Here is a 20,840-nt window from a genome sequence, read left to right on the forward strand (position 1 = left end):
CCCTCCCTCCTGTGCAACTGAAACTCTCCTGAATGTGCATCACGTTATGCAGTCAGCTTAAGATGCCTGCAGGCGGCTACATCAATTCGAATCCCCCTATTGTTTTTATTTTCGCATAAAGTTGATTGGTCACTCAGTGCCAGGTGTCAAATGACAGCCCGGAGCTGCCCAGTAGTTGCAGGAGTGTGTGGACACACCTCCCATGAGCCTAGCCTAATCACACATTGGCAAAGCTCAAAAACGGTTCACAATTTAAAAAATCCTACCTTTTTCTGTAACCCGATCATCCATTGCATCCTTTTTTAGGCAAGACTCATTCAATTCAATCGATGCAAAGCGTCGATTTTCTCAGTGTTATGTCAAAACAATTAGGCTAATCTATCAACTGTGCATGTGAAGCATCATGTAACCCTTGATTAACCTGTTCAAATCACACTGAAAGACCGGGCTGCACGAAACTTGATGGGCATGTATCCCCACAAAGATGACACAGACACATTGATTTTCGCTTTGATCTGAGGAGGGTAGGCCAGACACAGTTTTCTGTAAATATCTTGAGAATCGTAGGGCCTAGGATGACCAACCTTTTTTTCATAAGTTGGTCTCAAGGGGCCATGTCAACACCACACATCTACACATTTGAGGTGTAGCGCCACCTAGTTAGAAATCAAAAGGCAAAAACGAGGCGTTGTAATCGCAGGTATCTTTGGCTGACATGTTCAAAACTGCACAATATTTGAAGTGTAGGATCATTATGAAACCCTCTGAATGCATGCCAAGTTTCGTGGAATTCCGTTTGTGGGGGGCCATACAATAAATAAACATATGTGTAGATTTAGTGATTGTACCAATTGGCCTGTAGATGGCCGGACACCGTTTTCTGTGAATATCTCGAGGACCATAGGGCCTAAGATGACCAAATTATTTTGGTACGTTGGTCTCCTGGGGCCATGTCAACACATCCCATCTCATTTGAGATGTAGCGCCACCTAGTTTGAAATGAAAAGGCAAAAATGAAGCGTTGTAATCGCAGGTATCTTTGGCTGACAGATTCAGAACTGCACGAAATGTGTGTGTAGGATCATTATGAAACCCTCTGAATGCATGCCATGTTTCATGCAATACCATTCATGAGGGGCCATATGAGCTGCACACACTCACACACACACACACATAAACACACACACGCATGCACACATATGCACGAATGCACGCACGCATGCACATGCACACCTATGCACACACATACATATACACACACATAAACACACACACCCATAAAGACACACGTACACACATATGCACACACGCACATGCACACACATACAGGCACGCACAGGGAAGTAGAAATACACACACACACTATTACCCACCCACACACACTCACAAGCAAACACAAACAGATAAGCACACATATACACAAAAACAAACACACACTATGCACACACTCATTTACATACACAAAAGTTGCAAGAGTAGGGGATGGAGTAGGAGATGGAGACAAATTGACAAGAATTATTTATTTTTGCGGAGAAAATGTGCAGGACTGATCGGCGGTCATATTTCGTACCGATTTGCGGTACATCTAGTTGGTTCATGACGTTAGTGGGAAATTATTATATTGTCAGGATTATTATGTTTTCAAAATGCAGATTTAATTATCCCCCCTTGTCTTCTGTCCTTTGATAGCGTGATGGCAGGACCCAGGCCAGTAGTTCTGAGTGGCCCCTCTGGAGCAGGGAAGAGCACTCTGCTGAAGAGGATTATGAAGAATTATGAAGGAGTCTTTGGCTTCAGCGTGTCCCGTATGTATGAGTGTGCCAGCCACATGGCATACATCCTTTTCTCATGCTGTCTGAGTGCAGAACAGACCATTCTTGTCACAGCAATGCACACCTGCTCTGATCTGCTATTCTGATGGGGGTTTTTCTGTACAGATACCACAAGGAATCCCCGTCCTGGTGAAGAAGATGGCAAAGGTATGACCACACGTTTTTTTAGACTAAAACACTTTTTGTCACATACAGAAAACATCTCCTCACTTTCCGCTAGCTGCCTGTCCCCTAAACACTGTACAAAAAACGATGTGTCTGTAGACAGCCCAGAATCCGCAAATGGCAACAAAAACGAACTTGTGCAACCTGCACCACGAAACATAACAAACAGTGTTCCAGCCAATAAATAATGAAATGCGCTTTTAGGAGAGTTTCAATTGCAGAGGAGGGAGGGGGATGGAGTAACGAGCTACGTCTCTGTTTTATTTGAACGTCAACAGAAGTGACGTTGCCCAACATCGGTTATAGCACCTTTAAGAGAGTTCAAGTTTTTCAAATATGAATGAATGAAACAATGTCACTCTATCCTATCTGATAATCATATTACTAAATGTATAACAACTATAAAATAAACTACACATCACAAACTGTCTACAGTGACTTTTTAGTAACTGATTGGCAGTATCTTGTGAGTATGATAACCATATCCAAAAAGGATCTGGCACAGTTTTGCAAATTCCATTCACTGTGTCAGAAAAAACTGCTTTTTACTTAATGTTTCAATCTTCCTCGTTTGAACACATTCACACAGATATTGCGGTGACCATAGTTTTTCAGTGAAAGACCTGGTGATAGTACTGATGTGTAGAAGTTGGTAAAAATCTTTCAGCATGTCTCTGTGGAAAACAAGTATGTGTACTCACCTTCCCCATCTCTGATTGAGTTCCCCCCAAACAAGGGTCTGTTCTGTAAGTAACCTATCCTCTGTTTCTCATTTCCCCAAAAGATTACCACTTTACCACCAGGGAGAAGATGCAGGAGGGCATCGATAATAGAGACTTCATTGAGAATGCTGAATTCTCAGGGAACATGTACGGAACAAGGTAATGCCTGTCTAACCTGACACACCATGTGCCATCCTTGGCAACTTTGTGTCTTCATTACCTAGGTGACATACTTGTCTCCGTGGTTAAAGGAGATGACAGGTGAAGCTCTGGCAGATACTCAGAGCAGGTCAACCCAAGAAAAGCACTAGGGCTCATCATTTGGAGTACAATCTAGCAACCTCTTTGTAAGCTGAAGTTCTTCCACTTTGTGTTGCCCATGGTGCACTGTGTTCAGTAAACTGGGTAATCTGCCAATCCTTATATGATGAGTTGAGATACAGCTGCTCACAAGTTGTTGAATGATGTGTTTTCCTTGGATTTGTGTCCCAAAGTACACATAATGAAGTATGGACGTATTTTGTAGCTAAATAATGTGTTTACATATTTTTTTTAAACAAGTATGCATTAGTTCCTATTGTGTTGATTTGGCCTATGACTCCACAGTAAGTCTGCTATTGAGGACGTCCAGGCACAGAACCTCATCTGCATTCTCGATGTTGACATCCAGGGAGTGAAAAACATCAAGGAGACTGACCTCAACCCCATCTACATCTCTATCCAGCCCCCCTCAATGGAGATCCTGGTAAGGTGTCACCACTGGGGCAAGACAGATAGCACCTGTGAAGAGAGTCCTTCTAATGCTGTTCCTGACGCATCACGGTAAACTACGTCATAAATCTGCTTCTTCTTCTTCAGGAAAAGCGTCTGAGAGACAGACAGACTGAGACAGATGACAGTTTAGAGAAGCGTTTGGACGCTGCAAGGACAGACATGGAGCTCAGTAAGCCCAAACCCATCCATACAAAATCTTTTGTTTTAAACTCCTGGTCCACAACCAGACACAAAACAAAACCCACTTAAAAAAAATGTCTTTATTCCCCCTTTTAATCACTAGGTAAGGAACCTGGATTGTTTGACCTGGTCATCATCAATGATGACTTAGAGGAAGCATATGAAAAGCTGAAAAGTGCACTTATGGAGGTAAGCTCATGAAGATGTTATTCCAGTGAAATTCTCAACATGTTCTATCCAATTGACATGAAGTATGTTGGTAACTTTACCTTGCCATGTGACATCAGATGCAATGCTGCTAATGAACACAATGTTCTGTCTGTCCCAACAGGAGATACAGAAGGTACAAGATTCCAAAAAGGATTCCAAGGAGGATTCCAAGGAAGATTCCAAGTAAGCAATGTTTAATTAACATGTTATGCATTTCTGGGTCATGTAGTCACATAGATCATGTTTAAGAGTTTTCTTTTATAAGATGTCTGTCCTGGATAATGCATTGGTATTCCAAAAGTTCTAATTCTAGGAGGCTTTTTAGGTATCTAAAACTCTTACGACCTTCCTTACATAGGCCTATGTACTAAAATATATCCCTTCCAACATTCTGCCTGACAGATTTTTGCTTTTAGATATATCATATTAAGCAATACTGTAAATGAACTTGATATTATGTCACCCCCCCCCCCCCCTTGTCTTCTGTCCTTTGATAGAGTGATGGCAGGACCCAGGCCAGTAGTTCTGAGTGGCCCCTCTGGAGCAGGAAAGAGCACTCTGCTGAAGAGGCTTATGAAGGATTATGAAGGAGTCTTTGGCTTCAGCGTGTCCCGTATGTATGAGTGTGCCAGCCACATGGCATACTTCCTTTTCTCATGCTGTCTGAGTGCAGAACAGACCATTCTTGTCACAGCAATGCACGCCTGCTCTGATCTGCTATTCTGATGGGGGGTTTTCTGTAGATACCACAAGGAATCCCCGTCCTGGTGAAGAAGATGGCAAAGGTATGACCATACACATCAAATCATATTAAAGAACAGGGTTTCAGAGATTAAATTTAAAGAAAGAAACTAGAACATTTTAGTCCGATATCACACTAGCTTTCCATTGGGATAGCCAATGAAGTTATTTGGGGGCATCTGATAGTGTAGTGTTTTGATGAAGTTAAAGGTGCTCTAGGTGATGTCATACGTTTTTTTTTTAGACTAAAACATTTTTTGTCACATACAGAAAACATCTCCTCACTATCCGCTAGCTGCCTGTCCCCTTAACACTGTACAAAAAACGATGTGTCTGTAGACAGCGCAGGATCCGCAAATGGCAACAAAAACGAACTTGTGCAACCTGCACCACGAAACATAACAAACAGTGTTCCAGCCAATAAATAATGAAATGCGCTTTTAGGAGAGTTTCAATTGCACAGGAAGGAGGGGGATGGAGTAACGAGCTACGTCTCTGTTTTATTTGAACATCAACAGAAGTGACGTTGCCCAACATCGGTTATAGCACCTTTAAAGGAGTTCAAGTTTTTTAAATATGAATGAATGAAACAATGTCACTCTATCCTATCTGATAATCATATTACTAAATGTATAACAACTATAAAAGAAACTACACATCACAAAAAGTCTACAGTAACTTTACAGTAACTGATTGGCAGTATCTTGTGAGTATGATAACCATATCCAAAAAGGATCTGGCACAGTTTTGCAAATTCCATTCACTGTGTCTGAAAAAACTGCTTTTTACTTAATGTTTCAAACTTCCTCATTTGAACACATTCACACAGATATTGCAGTGACCACAGTTTTTCAGTGAAAGACCTGGTGATAGTACTGTTGTGTAGAAGTTGGAAAAATCTTTCAGCATGTCTGAAGAAAACAAGTATTTGTACTCACCTTCCCCATCTCTGATTGAGTTCCCCCCAAACAAGGGTCTGTTCTGTAAGTAACCTATTCTCTGTTTCTCATTTTCCCAAAAGATTACCACTTTACCACCAGGGAGAAGATGCAGGAGGGCATCGATAATAGAGACTTCATTGAGAATGCTGAATTCTCAGGGAACATGTACGGAACAAGGTAATGCCTGTCTAACCTGACACACCATGTGCCATCCTTGGCAACTTTGCGTCTTCATTACCTTGGTGACAAACTTGTCTCCGTGGTTAAAGGAGATGACAGGTGAAGCTCTGGCAGATACTCAGAGCAAGCCAACCCAAGAAAAGCGCTAGGGCTCATAATTTGGAGTACAATCTAGCAACCTCTTTGTAACCTGAAGTTCTTCCACTTTGTGTTGCCCATGGTGCACTGTGTTCAGTAAACTGGGTAATCTGCCAATCCTTATATGATGAGTTGAGATACAGCTGCTCACAAGTTGTTGAATAATGTGTTTTCCTTGGATTTTTGTCCCAAAGTACACATAATGAAGTATGGATGTATTTTGTAGCTAAATAATGTGTTTACATATTTTTTTTAAACAAGTTTGCATTAGTTCCTATTGTGTTGATTTGGCCTATGACTCCACAGTAAGTCTGCTATTGAGGACGTCCAGGCGCAAAACCTCATCTGCATTCTCGATGTTGACATCCAAGGAGTGAAAAACATCAAGGAGACTGACCTCAACCCCATCTACATCTCTATCCAGCCCCCCTCAATGGAGATCCTGGTAAGGTGTCACCACTGGGGCAAGACAGATAGCACCTGTGAAGAGAGTCCTTCTAATGCTGTTCCTGACGCATCACGGTAAACTACGCATAAATCTGCTTCTTCTTCTTCAGGAAAAGCGTCTGAGAGACAGACAGACTGAGACAGATGACAGTTTAGAGAAGCGTTTGGACGCTGCAAGGACAGACATGGAGCTCAGTATGTCCAAACCCATCCATACAAAATCTTTTGTTTTAAACTTCTGGTCCACAACCAGACACAGAACAAAACCCACTTAAAAACTTTTTCTTCATTCCCCCTTTTAATCACTAGGTAAGGAACCTGGATTGTTTGACCTGGTCATCATCAATGATGACTTAGAGGAAGCATATGAAAAGCTGAAAAGTGCTCTTATGGAGGTAAGCTCATGTAGATGTTATTCCAGTGAAATTCTCAACATGTTCTATGTACTGTAATTGACATGAGGTATGTTGGTAACTTTACCTTGCCATGTGACATCAGATGCAATGCTGCTAATGAACACAATGTTCTGTCTGTCCCAACAGGAGATACAGAAGGTACAGGATTCCAAAAAGGATTCCATGGAGGATTCCAAGGAAGATTCCAAGTAAGCAATGTTTAATTAACATGTTATGCATTTCTGGCTCATGTAGGCACATAGATCATGTTTAAGAGTTTTCTTTTATAAGATGTCTGTCCTGGATAATGCATTGGTATTCCAAAAGTTCTAATTCTAGGAGGCTTTTTAGGTATCTAAAACTCTTACGACCTTCCTTACATAGGCCTATGTACTAAAATATATCCCTTCCTACATTCTGCCTGACAGATTTTTGCTTTTAGATATATCATATTATGCAATACTGTAAATGAACTTGAGATTATGTCACCCCCCCCCCCCTTGTCTTCTGTCCTTTGATAGCGTGATGGCAGGACCCAGGCCAGTAGTTCTGAGTGGCCCCTCTGGAGCAGGAAAGAGCACTCTGCTGAAGAGGCTTATGAAGGATTATGAAGGAGTCTTTGGCTTCAGCGTGTCCTGTATGTATGAGTGTGCCAGCCACAGGCATACTTCCTTTTCTCATGCTGTCTGAGTGCAGAACAGACCATTCTTGTCACAGCAATGCACGCCTGCTCTGATCTGCTATTCTGATGGGGGTTTTTCTGTAGATACCACAAGGAATCCCCGTCCTGGTGAAGAAGATGGCAAAGGTATGACCATACACATCAAATCATATTAAAGAACAGGGTTTCAGAGATTAAATTTAAAGAAAGTCACTAAACAATTTTAGACTGATATCACACTAGCTTTCCATTGCAATGAAGTTATTTTGGGGCATCTGATAGTGTAGTGTTTTGATGAAGTTTAAGGGGCTCTAAGCGATGTCACACATTGTTTTAGACTAAAACATTTTTTGTCACATACAGAAAACATCTCCTCACTTTCCGCTAGCTGCCTGTCCCCTAAACACTGTACAAAAAACGCTGTGTCTGTAGACAGCGCAGGATCCGCAAATGGCAACAAAAACAAACTTGTGCAACCTGCACCACGAAACATAACAAACAGTGTTCCAGCCAATAAATAATGAAATGCGCTTTTAGGAGAGTTTCAATTGCACAGGAGGGAGGGGGATGGAGTAACGAGCTACGTGTCTGTTTTATTTGAACGTCAACAGAAGTGACGTTGCCCAACATCGGTTATAGCACCTTTAAGAGAGTTCAAGTTTTTCAAATATGAATGAATGAAACAATGTCACTCTATCCTATCTGATAATCATATTACTAAATGTATAACAACTATAAAAGAAACTACACATCACAAAAAGTCTACAGTGACTTTTTAGTAACTGATTGGCAGTATATTGTGAGTATGATAACCATATCCAAAAAGGATCTGGCACAGTTTTGCAAATTCCATTCACTGTGTCAGAAAAAACTGCTTTTTACTTAATATTTCAATCTTCCTTGTTTGAACACATTCACACAGATATTGCGGTGACCACAGTTTTTCAGTGAAAGACCTGGTGATAGTACTGTTGTGTAGAAGTTGGTAAAAACAAGTATGTGTACTCACCTTCCCCATCTCTGATTGAGTTCCCCCCAAACAAGGGTCTGTTCTGTAAGTAACCTATCCTCTGTTTCTCATTTCCCCAAAAGATTACCACTTTACCACCAGGGAGAAGATGCAGGAGGGCATCGATAATAGAGACTTCATTGAGAATGCTGAATTCTCAGGGAACATGTACGGAACAAGGTAATGCCTGTCTAACCTGACACACCATGTGCCATCCTTGGCAACTTTGCGTCTTCATTACCTTGGTGACAAACTTGTCTCCGTGGTTAAAGGAGATGACAGGTGAAGCTCTGGCAGATACTCAGAGCAAGTCAACCCAAGAAAAGCACTAGGGCTCATCATTTGGAGTACAATCTAGCAACCTCTTTGTAAGCTGAAGTTCTTCCACTTTGTGTTGCCCATGGTGCACTGTGTTCAGTAAACTGGGTAATCTGCCAATCCTTATATGATGAGTTGAGATACAGCTGCTCACAAGTTGTTGAATAATGTGTTTTCCTTGGATTTTTGTCCCAAAGTACACATAATGAAGTATGGACGGATTTTGTAGCTAAATAATGTGTTTACATATTAATTTCAACAAGTATGCATTAGTTCCTATTGTGGTGATTTGGCCTATGACTCCACAGTAAGTCTGCTATTGAGGACGTCCAGGCGCAGAACCTCATCTGCATTCTCGATGTTGACATCCAAGGAGTGAAAAACATCAAGGAGACTGACCTCAACCCCATCTACATCTCTATCCAGCCCCCCTCAATGGAGATCCTGGTAAGGTGTCACCACTGGGGCAAGACAGATAGCACCTGTGAAAAGATAACTTCTAATGCTGTTCCTGACGCATCACGCTAAACTACGTCATAAATCTGCTTCTTCTTCTTCAGGAAAAGCGTCTGAGAGACAGACAGACTGAGACAGATGACAGTTTAGAGAAGCGTTTGGACGCTGCAAGGACAGACATGGAGCTCAGTAAGTCCAAACCCATCCATACAAAGTATTTTGTTTTAAACTTCTGGTCCACAACCAGACACAAAACAAAACCCAACTTTTTCTTTATTCCTCCTTTTAATCACTAGGTAAGGAACCTGGATTGTTTGACCTGGTCATCATAAATGATGACTTAGAGGAAGCATATGAAAAGCTGAAAAGTGCTCTTATGGAGGTAAGCTCATGTAGATGTTATTCCAGTGAAATTCTCAACATGTTCTGTGAAATTGAAATGAGGTATGTTGGTAAATTTACCTTGCCATGTGACATCAGATGCAATGCTGCTAATGAACACAATGTTCTGTCTGTCCCAACAGGAGATACAGAAGGTACAGGATTCCAAGAAGGATTCCATGGAGGATTCCAAGAAGTAAGCATTGTTTATTTAACATGTTGTTCATTTCTGGCTCATGTAATCACATAGATGATGTTTAAAAGTTTTCAGTAACACTTTACTTGACGGGTGAGTTCATAACCCATTCATAGCAGCTGTCATAAACTGCACATAAAGCATTCATGACTGTTTCATGAGACATGAGTCAACATTCATACCAAACCTTTCATGAATGTGGAAGACAGAACGACGAGAACTTGTCAAAATAAAAGTCCAAAGTCGCAAAGCAGCATTGCCGTTTTTGGTCCAAACCTCTTACCTGATCACGTCACATCTGAGTCATCTGAGTCAATACTCCAGTGCCAAAAAGACAGAACATGGTCAAGCAAATAATTTTTGTTTCATAAAAATGTATTTGTTTTATGATGTAACCTTTAAAGATGATTTCTCATCTTTTGCTACTGGGAATGTCCAACCGTTCCAGGTTACACAAATACAGGTCAGCTGAATGTAGGCTAGTTTACCTCCCAGTGTTAAACTCAGTGAATACGAATACTTCACAACTTGTATAGTAAAGTGACATTCAATGTAGACTTCATAAGATATTTCATGAAATATTTAAAAAGGCTGGAGAGATTAAATTAATGGTATCCAGGTTACACAAATACAATGTTGGACTTTTATTTTGACATACTGTCGTCGTCCTGTCTTCCACATTCATGAAAGGTTTAGTATGAATGTTGAGTCTTGTCTCATGAAACAGTCATGAATGGCTTTATGTGCAGTTTATGACAGCTGCTATGAATGTGTTATGAACTCACCCGTCAAGTTAAGTGTTACCGAGTTTTCTTTTATAAGATGTCTGTTCTAATTCTAGGAGGCTATTTAGGTATCTAAAACTTATACAACCTTCCTTACATGTTTTACACATCCTTTCCTACATTCTGCCTTACTGATTTTAGCTTTTTGATATATCATTAGGCTGAACACCAGATAATCCTCTTCCTTGGCCTTAGCTGACTTCATTAAGATGCATCTAAGTGCAGATAAATTAACTTGTGCCCCTATAGACCCCTTCAATGTTTGTAATCCATCCAGAGCCTCGGATGGGTGCAGGCGCAGCATAGGGTCAGAACAATGGCACAGCAAATAGACCACCATGTTGAGCTATGCACTGTCATTGTTACCCAAGGGCCACAAACCGTACCTTAATAAATTTGTCTTAGCTAATGGCAATTGTCTGCCTGATCCTGAGCTGATAACAGAATGGTTAGACGACGTTAGCAAGTGGCAGGAGATTCATTAGCCCAACATATACGGCTATCTGGTTGACAAGGCCAGCATGTATACATGCAAAAAAGTAGTAGAAGTAAGAATTTTCTTGATGTTTCCTTGACATTTCAGTCAATTCACACACACACACAATTCAATGGGATGGAAAGCTTTCAGACCCCGACATACGCACACCTTTTCTGTGACGTGGACCATGAGGGGGTCTATAGGGAGGACAAACACATCCTGTCTACCTATAATAGCATCACTTTCTATGCTTATAAATTGTAAGTGCTGGTGTCTGTGTTATTATGACCGCCATGCAGCGAAGCGGCGGTCATATAGGTTTAGTCTTTTTTTTTCCTTTTTTCGCATGAGTAATTTTCCGTCAAGGATTCCCGGGACACTGAAAGACCGGGTTGCACGAAACTTGGTGGGCATGTAGCCCCACAAGGATAGCATGGAACCAATGTTTTTCGTTTTGATCTGTAGCCCCCCCGCTGAACTGGACCCCCCGAAAGGAGGGTAGGGCGGACACAGTTTTCTGTGAATATCTCGACCGTAGGGTTTAGGAGGACCACCTTTTTTGTATGTTGATCTTAAGGGGCCATGTCAACCCATTCCATAACCACTCATTTCATGTATAGCTGCATCTAGTTAAAAATGAAAAAGTAAAATTGAGGTGTTGTAATCGCAGGTATCTGTGACTAGACATGGTCAAAACTGCACAAAATTGGACAAATATGTTTGCCTCCAGGGGTCATGTTAACCCATTCCATATGCACACATGTGCATAAACAGATATCAATGCACACACATACATTCACAGTAATCATACGTATGACACATACACACACAGTAGGCACACACACAAGCACATGCACGTACACACACACACACACACATAAATCTATGAACTAATCATGTTTTGGTACTTGTTGTCTAGCACATTACAGTGAGAATTGAGTGTGCATAATGCAATTCAGTGAGACAGTTAGAATCATATATGCGTTTCACCTTTTGTTTTTAGCCAGCAGCCAGACCAGCAGATACCTTGACTTTGCTGAATTATTGAAGCTAAGCAGCCTTAGTTAGTACTTGGATAAGAAACCTCCTTGGAAGAGTAGGTTCCTGCTGGAAGTGGTGTTGGTGGCTGGTTAGTAGGTGGCACTCTTCCCTGTGGCCAAAAGCCACCAAACAAATATCAATCCCAATGCCCTATTGCAGTGACAGGGACACTGTACTGCAGGAGATGTTTTCCTTTGCATGAATGTTAAATTGAGGTCCTGACTCACCATGGTTGTTAAAGATCCCATGCCACTTATCGCAAAGAGTAGGTGGTTCCCTGATTTGCTGGCTAAATTCCCAACCTGGTTCATTCAATTTGGCCTTGTAATCATCCTCCCAGTGTGTAATTGGTTCATTCACTCCTTTACTCTCCATCTGAAACTAGTGTGTGGTGAACATTCTGGCACATAATGGTTGTTGTGCATCACTTAGATGGGTGCTACACATTGGTGGTGCTTAGTGAGATTCCGCCTTTCCTGTGAAGCACTTTGAGTGTCAAGAAAAGAAAAGTGCTATAACTGTAATATATTGTTGTTACATTAACCCTTCTCACCCCACCCTACCCCTTTTTACTCCTGTTAAATATATATATATGTATATATCTATATATATATATATATATATATACTGTACATTTGATGTTTGTTAACATTGTTAAATTATGGTGATTCACTAGTCCCCTACAGTATTGTTAAGGAAGGAACCAGTTCTGCATGCATTATTGTAACAGATGAGCTAGGTTATTGGTAAATTGGTTAAATAGCACACTACACATGCACACACATATACATGCACACACACGACACGCACAAACACGCACACGCACTCAAACACATAAACACACACACACACACACCCTCACACACATGCACCATCACATACAAACACACATACATACACAATCACACACACACACACACACACACACACACACATACAGACACACACACACACACACACACACACACACACACACACACACAAAAAAAAACTAACTGACATGCAGGCACACACACTCAATAAACACACACAGAAGCACACATACACAAAAACAACCACACACTCTGCACACACTCAATTACAAACACAAAAAAGGAACAAAGTAGGAAATTAACACAATTTGACAAACGTGTCTTATTTTTGTGGAAAAAATCTGCTGGACTGGGCAGCGGTCTTATTTTGTACCGCTCTGCGGTACATCTAGTTAATTCTGTAGTTCAGTTCTGTGAAACAAACCAATTTGTGACCAATTTGCAGAGGTGGGAGTAAGTCACACAAGTCACAAGCAAGTCTTAAGTCTTATCAAACTTCAAGTCCAAGTATTTGTTTGTGACATTCAACCAAGTCAAGTCAAGTCATAGCTTGGGTCAAGCAAGTCACAAGTGAAATCTTACAAATTCATGATGATTTATCCATATTTTGATTTTGAAATAGGCTACGGTAGGCTAGTTATGAACTGCTGGAGTTCTATTTGCAACAAAATACTATGTTTTTATTGCTACTCATTACTCAAAAGGCATTGCATTCAAACCACGTACATCTGAATGGTTTATAAAATTAAATGTACCGCAGAGCGGTACATAATACGACTGCCGCTCAGTCCTGCACATTCTCTCCGCAAAAATAAATCACACAATTTGTCTCCATCTTCTTCTCCATCCCTTACTCTTGCTAATTTTGTGTATGTTAATGAGTGTGTGTGTTTTTCTGTGTGTGTATGTGCTTGCATGTGTGTGTGTGTTTTTATGTGTGTGTCTGTGGGTGTGTTATGTGTGTGTGTGTGTGTGTGAGAGAGAGAGTGTGAATGCATGTATGTGCGTGTCTGTGTCTGTAAATGTGCATTTGTGCGTGTGCGTGCATGTGTATCGTGTCTTCTTGTGTGTGTGTGTTCATGTGTGTGTGTGTGTGCGTGCCTGTGTGTAATTGATATGGCCCCCCATGAACGGAAAACTTGGCACCCATTGAGAAGGTGTCATAATGATCCTACACTTCAAATTTTGTGCAGTTCTGAACCTGTCAGCTAAAGATACCTGCGATTAGGATTCGTTTTTGCCTTTTCATTTTTTATTAGGTGGTGCTATACCTCAAATGAGTGGATACATGGGATGTGTTGACATGGCCACTGAAGACCGTCATACAAAAAAATGTGGTCATCCTAGGCACTCATATGTCAAATGAGTGGATATGGCATGGGTTGGCATGGCTACTTAAGACCAACATACGAAAGACAATAATATATTCTCTAATCCATGTTTTTTGATGGGGGGTGGGTACCATATTAAGCAGCACTGTAAATTACCTTGAGATTATAACGCAACCGCACCCCCCACCCACCCACCCACCTTGTCTTCTGTCCTTTGATAGCGTGATGGCAGGACCCAGGCCAGTAGTTCTGACTGGCCCCTCTGGAGCAGGGAAGAGCACTCTGCTGAAGAGGCTTATGCAGGATTATGAAGAAGTCTTGTCCCGTATGTATGGGTGTGCCAGCCACATGTCATACTTCCTTTTCTCATGCTGTCTGAGTGCAGAACAGACTATTCTTGTCACAGCAATGCACGCCTGCTCTGATCTGCTATTCTGATGGGGGTTTTTCTGTACAGATACCACAAGGAATCCCCGTCCTGGTGAAGAAGATGGCAAAGGTATGACCATAAACATCAAATCGTGTGGAAAACGGATTATTATCCCAGCACAACGTTTATTTCTTATCTTGCACTTGCATTTTTTTGAGCAATGCGCCAAGGAGAGTGGCAATTAACAACCTAAGGAGGGGTCTGGCGCATTGTCTAAAAATCACTATCGTACACTATCTAAAACGCATTACGCCACTGACCAAGAGAAACCTGGTCAGAAGTCCATGGCGAGTTGTTTATATGTTATTTTAAGGGCGCATTATCAACAGTGATATGGGCTAGTGCACAACGCACCATGCTTCTTTCATCCACGAATGCGCACCAGCGCAAATCCATGCAGATCCTGAACTATACTAAACTATTGCCAGTAACCATGCGTTTTAGACTGTCATGACAGGGCCCCTATCTGATAATCATATTATTAAATGTATAACAATTATAAGAAAATACAGTACACATTACAAAAATTTTACAGTGACTAACTGGCAGTCTCTTGTGAGTATAACCATATCCAAAAAGGATCTGGCACAGTTTTGCAAATTCCAGTCACTGTGCCAGTTTCAAACTGCCTCATTTGAACACATTCACACAGATATTGCCGTGACCACAGTTTTTCAGTGAAAGACCTGGTGATAGTACTGTTGTGTAGCAGTCAGTAAAAATATTTCAGCTTGTCTCTGAGGAAAACAAGTATTTGCACTCACCTTCCCCATCTTTGATTGAATTCCCCCTAAACAAGGGTCTGTTCTGTAAGTAACCTATCCTCTGTTTCTCATTTCCCCAAAAGATTTCCACTTTACCAGCAGGAAGAAGATGCAGGAGGGCATCAATAATGGAGACTTCATTGAGAATGCTGAATTCTCAGGGAAAATGTACGGAACAAGTTAATGCCTGTCTAACTTGACACACTATGTGCCATCCTTACCATACTTCATTACCAGAGGCGGACAGAGTACACAGCGTCATTACTTGAGTAAAAGTACAGATACCCTTTGCTAAATTTTACTCAAGTACAAGTAAAAGTACAACAGTCAGATTTCTACTTAAGTAAAAGTACTGAAGCTACTTGTTTTTAAAAGTACTTGAGTATCAAGAGTACAAGAGTAGCCTACCTTTTCTAAATATTGCATTACTACTGCCAAAGTGCTTACATATATGTACAGAAACATCCTACAATGTAAAATTAATTGGAAGTAAAATCAAGTCGTTTTCATCTTTTTACCATGTTGCCAGGGATGGGCAGTATTTCTAATACATGTATTTAAAATACGTATTTCAAATACAAAATACTATTTTGTAATTGAAACACTTGAAGCGAAAACTATCATTAACTTTTTCAGAAAAATTGAAATAGTCTGGCGAGGTGGGGCCACATGTTGGCACATTCCCGGGATGGACCTGCTGCGTCTTCATCCATTGTTTCGTCCATGGTTTCGTCTCTTATCGAAATCTGACCATGGAGTTAGGCGGAAAGCTGAAGGTGATTGCTGATAGGCTGTCCCAATCAGTGGCACCTGCACAATCCAATCACGTTTGAGAGGGAAACAACAAATTGAGGGTTTCCGAGATTTTTCTTTTTTCCTTTTTTTTTTAGAAGTAGTAATGGGTACTCACAGTTATGGATAGAAATGTAGTGGAGTAAAGAGTACAATATTTGCCTCTCAAATGTACTTGAGTAAAGTCATGAGTACTCCCCAAAAATGATACTCGTGTAAAGTACAGATACCTCAAAATTGTACTGTACTCAAGTAAATGTACTCTAAAAATGTTACTGTAAATGTAAATGTTACTGTCCGGCTCTGTTCATTACCTTGGTGACAAACTTGTCTCCGTGGTTAAAGGAGATGACAGGTGAAGCTCTGGCAGACACTTAGAGCAAGTCAACCCAAGAAAAGCGCTAGGGCTCATAATTTGGAGTACAATCTACCAACCTCTTTGTAAGCTGAAGTTCTTCCACTTTGTGATGCCCATGGTGCACTGTGTTCAGTAAACTGGGTAATAATCTGCCAATCCTTATATGAGGAGTTGAGATACAGCTGCTCACAGGTTGTTGAATGATGTGTTTTCCTTTGGTTTTGTCCCAGAGTACATATTATGAAGTATGGATGTATTTTGTGGCTAAATAATGTGTTTACATATTAATTTAAACAAATATGCATTGGTTACTGATGTGCTGATTTGGCCTATGCCTCCACAGTAAGTCTGCTATTGAGGATGTCCAGGCGCAGAACCTCATCTGCATTCTCGATGTTGACATCCAAGGAATGAAAAACATCAAGGAGACTGACCTCAACCCCATCTACATCTCTATCCAGCCCCCCTCAATGGAGATCCTGGTAAGGTGTCGCCACTGGGGCAAGGCAGATTAACACCTGTGAAGAGATTCCTGCTATGCCGTTCCTGATGCATCACGGTAAACTATTGCATCTTAACTCTGCTTCTTCTTCTTCTCCTTCTTCTTCTTCAGGAAAAGCGTCTGAGAGACAGACAGACTGAGGCAGATGACAGTTTAGAGAAGCGTTTGGACGCTGCAAGGACAGACATGGAGCTCAGTAAGTCCAAATACATCCATTCAAAATCTTTTGTTTTAAACTTCTGGTCCACAACCAGACACAGAACAAAACCCACTTAAAACCTATTTCTTTATCAACCTTTTTAATCAGTAGTTAAGGAACCTGGATTATTTGACCTGGTCATCATCAATGATGACTTAGAGGAAGCATACAAAAAGCTGAAAAGTGCTCTTATGGAGGTAAGCTCATGTGTAGATGTTATTCCTATTCTCAACATGTTCTGTGTACTTGAAATGAGGTATATTGGTACCACACACAAAGTTGAAGTCATGTGACATCACATGTAATGCTAATGAACACAATGTCCTCTCTGTCTCAACAGGAGATAAAGAAGGTACAGGATTCCAAGGAAGATGCTTCAAATTCAGCTTCTGACACTGGGTGTACAAGCCTTAAGACTAGCCTTTGATAAGCAATCAAAATGTTGGTTTAGAGGTTCAAAGCAGTTAATTCTGCGTGCTGCATGATATTTTACAACCGACTTTGCCAGAGGATTGGTCACCTATACTAACTGATGACTGAAGTATATAGTATTAAGTATATAGTCTTTTGATCCTGTGAGGGAAATTTGGTCTCTGCATTTATCCCAATCCGTGAATTAGTGAACACACTCAGCACACAGTGAACACATAGTGAGGTGAAGCACACACTAATCCCGACACAGTGAGCTGCCTTCTACAGCGGCACTCGGGGAGCAGTGAGTGGTTAGGTGCCTTGCTCGAGGGCACTTCAGCCGTTCCTACTGGTCGGGGTTCGAATCGTTGATGTGCTGTTCTGTTGCTTTGGCTCAGTGACTAAATAGCCTACCACATTCCTACCTTTGATAAGAATAGTGTCCTTTGAAAGCTTTTCATTTGTTGAAAATGGGATGGTTCAGTGGTGTTATGTGATACGCAGGACGCAGTATACCCACTTAAAAAGCATCACCATCTTAGTATACCCACTTAAAATAGGAAAGGATATGTATAGTATAAACATTTGGGGTTGATCACTATACCCACTACAACTACTACATCACAGTATACCCATTACAGCTAGACTACACCACTAGGATAGTTATACCTAATATGTTTCAAATGATGCAGGCCTATGAAATCCATTAGGCCTATAGCCTAGGCTTCTATAGATTTAGTCTATATAGAAATGTGGATATGTTAAAGGTAGGCTATGCGATGATAAGATTTTCACCTTACCATAACCTTTACAAAGCCAATGGTAAATTAACTTGTTGTAATAGGGGAATCGTTCACCTAGCAGCCATACAGCATCTATAGCAGCTAAGAGAACCATGGAACTTCAAAAATAGTTGACCCGAAGACATCTCGCAAGAATCGTGAAACATTACCCCGTCAGATCATGGACGGATTATGAACTTTCGGGGGGAAAAAATGTATTTGTTTGATGTGATTTCCTGTATTCTGGTGCATTTTGGGGATGGCCAATACTAAATTCAATCAGATTTATAGCCTACATCCTGATTTGTTGATATTGAGGCAGTGATTCCATGCAAAGGCTTGGCTTCAGGGCCCCTGGGCCTGGTAGGCCCGTGCAGTAATCCATCCCTGTGTCAGATAGTTTTTTGCCTGTCCTTTGCCTCCAAACAATTTTTCATTGTGTACGGGAAGCCACGAGAAGAAGCTATTTAGGCAGAGTAAATATATATATATATATATATATATATAGGCTACTAGGGAGAGCTCTACAGTCGCCCAAAATACGTGAAACGGTAGGCTATAATTTAGTCATAAATTGTGGAAATTCATAATACATGTCATGGCTATTTTCATATGGTAGGCCTATCTGTGGCTATGTGTGCACATTTTGATGTGAAAGAGTTGGCAATGATAAACTGATCATCAGTCTCCTAATATCACATAAAGTGAAATTATAAATCGCACAAACAGTTGATTTCAGATGTTATGTTCCAATGTATTTTTTTATTATTGAGGAATGCATGATTTTGCGAAATGAATGTTTTGGGAGGTTCAGTGCGAGTGCGCAGTGTCATTAAAAATGTTAACAAACTTTTGTCTTTTGCTTTTTGTGTTTATTCTGTCTGTCCATGCAAGACACCGTAAAGACCTTGGTGCCTAGCAACCGTAAACATTCACTTTAGGGAAGGGAAGTGAGTGAATCTGAACCAAAGATTCTATCCATGATTCTATCTTTGTTCTGAAGTATCTGTTATCAATCCATGATATATCTTATTATAGTCTTATTATATTCCTGTATATTTAATGAAAGTCAACGAAGCCTTCAATTCGACGTGACAACTTAAAGATAGTCCAGGCAAGTTTCCATGGATCTAACCATAGATCTAACGTTAACTTATAGTTAGCCTACTGTAAACATCTTTATGGTTTCGTTAGATAGCATATGGTTCCGTTAACGTTAGATAGCCTAGCAAATCCTATAGGTTTTGTTTTAATATATAAAAGTTTTGATTTATGATTACTGTTATCATCATTATACGTTCAGTGCGGTCCTCTGGTGAGGGTCTGCTATGTTGGTTTCCATCAACAAGAGGTCACAGACAAGAATCTTTTTATTCTGTGACCCCTCGTTGGTGGAATGATAAGGTAGGCCTACGTTAACGTTAGCCCCCAATTATCACCACTTTTGTTCAAAATAACATTTGCTAAATGAATCTTACATTTTTCAGTAGCCATAGGTGTGTAGATTTGAACAAAATCTGGTTTGGTTCTTAACGGGAGCATTTACTGCCTGAAATATCCGATTTTATTTACCACGCTCGGAGCTATTGTGCTGGGCCCACTTCCCCGAAAGCATCTTAAGCCTAAGAGCGTCGTAAAGTCCCTCTTACGAACGTCTTAAGATTTGCCGACTGTTTCCCGAAACCATCGTAGCTTAAGAGCATCGTGAAAACACTCGTAGATCTACGAGTGCTCCAGAGTACTCGTTACCGGCTAAGAGCGTCTTAACAGTACTTCTCACTGAGGTCACCAACAGGACATACAGAGGAATTACAACTTAGAATACATAATCCAATTTAGGTTCCCATTCTTTATTGTGTTTACCTGTGATGAATCAGATTTTAGCGTGCAAAATAGCCTACATTTAATGGTCATAATAATGTGATGAAAAGCGGACAAAAATGCAATCAAGTTATGAAACGAGACGTTGCCAGAATAGTTTGACATTATCTTTGCTAAGTGAATATTTTATTAGGCCTATGAGGTAAAGAGCAGAGAAAGCAACATGTGGTTTAGTCTGTAGCCTACTGCATCAAAATCAAAGCCTACATTTCCACTCTTCTTACTCGACTTCTTTCTTATCTTCAAACGTGTTCTTAAGTGCCACCGCGAAAAATTATTGCATGGTGCAACAATCTAATCTTAAAATAATTACAATTATTTATGTCTCTGTGTGGTATATAACCTACTTGGGATGCTTACATGCAGATGTCAAAGTGTTTCTATTTTCGTATTGATGTGAATTAATGTGTAGATCCGAAGTTTAAATGGTAGGCCTATAGCTGTGACGTGCAGTCACCTGACATCACCGTCAAATCAGAGGATATTTCAGAACTATTAACGTGGACAGCTCCCCTTAAGAGCATCTTA

General features: G+C 40.7%; 3 protein-coding genes across 3 annotated transcripts; all 3 read left to right on the forward strand.

Annotated features, from left to right (window-relative positions):
• The first annotated feature begins 1,693 nt into the window (after positions 1-1,693).
• Positions 1,694-4,070, forward strand: LOC143113235 (guanylate kinase-like). The gene is made up of 7 exons (XM_076275411.1): positions 1,694-1,805; positions 1,938-1,979; positions 2,782-2,878; positions 3,326-3,464; positions 3,578-3,662; positions 3,777-3,862; positions 4,005-4,070. Exons 1-7 carry the CDS (start codon positions 1,694-1,696, stop codon positions 4,068-4,070), a joined length of 627 nt encoding a protein of 208 aa, XP_076131526.1.
• Positions 4,071-4,381: 311 nt separating this feature from the next.
• LOC143113251 (guanylate kinase-like) lies at positions 4,382-6,938 on the forward strand. Its single transcript, XM_076275412.1, has 7 exons — positions 4,382-4,496; positions 4,627-4,668; positions 5,646-5,742; positions 6,190-6,328; positions 6,441-6,525; positions 6,640-6,725; positions 6,873-6,938. The coding sequence occupies exons 1-7, from the start codon at positions 4,385-4,387 to the stop codon at positions 6,936-6,938; spliced, it is 627 nt and encodes a 208-aa protein (XP_076131527.1). The 5' UTR covers positions 4,382-4,384.
• Positions 6,939-7,246: 308 nt separating this feature from the next.
• On the forward strand, positions 7,247-19,233 carry LOC143115782 (uncharacterized). Its single transcript, XM_076277596.1, has 14 exons — positions 7,247-7,362; positions 7,492-7,533; positions 8,479-8,575; positions 9,022-9,160; positions 9,274-9,358; positions 9,466-9,551; positions 9,694-9,746; positions 14,415-14,518; positions 14,651-14,692; positions 15,471-15,555; positions 16,881-17,019; positions 17,151-17,235; positions 17,347-17,435; positions 17,579-19,233. Exons 1-14 carry the CDS (start codon positions 7,251-7,253, stop codon positions 17,663-17,665), a joined length of 1,245 nt encoding a protein of 414 aa, XP_076133711.1. The 5' UTR covers positions 7,247-7,250; the 3' UTR covers positions 17,666-19,233.
• Positions 19,234-20,840: the final 1,607 nt, after the last annotated feature.

Source organism: Alosa pseudoharengus, unplaced genomic scaffold (assembly GCF_046254945.1).
Source record: "Alosa pseudoharengus isolate Yale_2024_CS ecotype anadromous, Long Island Sound unplaced genomic scaffold, YU_APseudo_1.1 YU_APseudo_1.1_scf_11, whole genome shotgun sequence".
NCBI classification, from domain to species: domain Eukaryota; kingdom Metazoa; phylum Chordata; class Actinopteri; order Clupeiformes; family Clupeidae; genus Alosa; species Alosa pseudoharengus.

Coding starts and splice junctions, on each gene's coding strand:
- LOC143113251 (XM_076275412.1), top strand. CDS start 4,385: ATGGCAGGACCCAGGCCAGTAGTTCTGAGTGGCCCCTCTGGAGCAGGA. Junction 4,497..4,626: donor CTTTGGCTTCAGCGTGTCCC/GTATGTATGAGT, acceptor GGTTTTCTGTAG/ATACCACAAGGAATCCCCGT. Junction 4,669..5,645: donor TGGTGAAGAAGATGGCAAAG/GTATGACCATAC, acceptor TTTTCCCAAAAG/ATTACCACTTTACCACCAGG.
- LOC143115782 (XM_076277596.1), top strand. CDS start 7,251: ATGGCAGGACCCAGGCCAGTAGTTCTGAGTGGCCCCTCTGGAGCAGGA. Junction 14,519..14,650: donor TTATGAAGAAGTCTTGTCCC/GTATGTATGGGT, acceptor TTTTCTGTACAG/ATACCACAAGGAATCCCCGT. Junction 17,236..17,346: donor AAGGACAGACATGGAGCTCA/GTAAGTCCAAAT, acceptor CTTTTTAATCAG/TAGTTAAGGAACCTGGATTA.
- LOC143113235 (XM_076275411.1), top strand. CDS start 1,694: ATGGCAGGACCCAGGCCAGTAGTTCTGAGTGGCCCCTCTGGAGCAGGG. Junction 1,806..1,937: donor CTTTGGCTTCAGCGTGTCCC/GTATGTATGAGT, acceptor TTTTCTGTACAG/ATACCACAAGGAATCCCCGT. Junction 3,663..3,776: donor AAGGACAGACATGGAGCTCA/GTAAGCCCAAAC, acceptor TTTAATCACTAG/GTAAGGAACCTGGATTGTTT.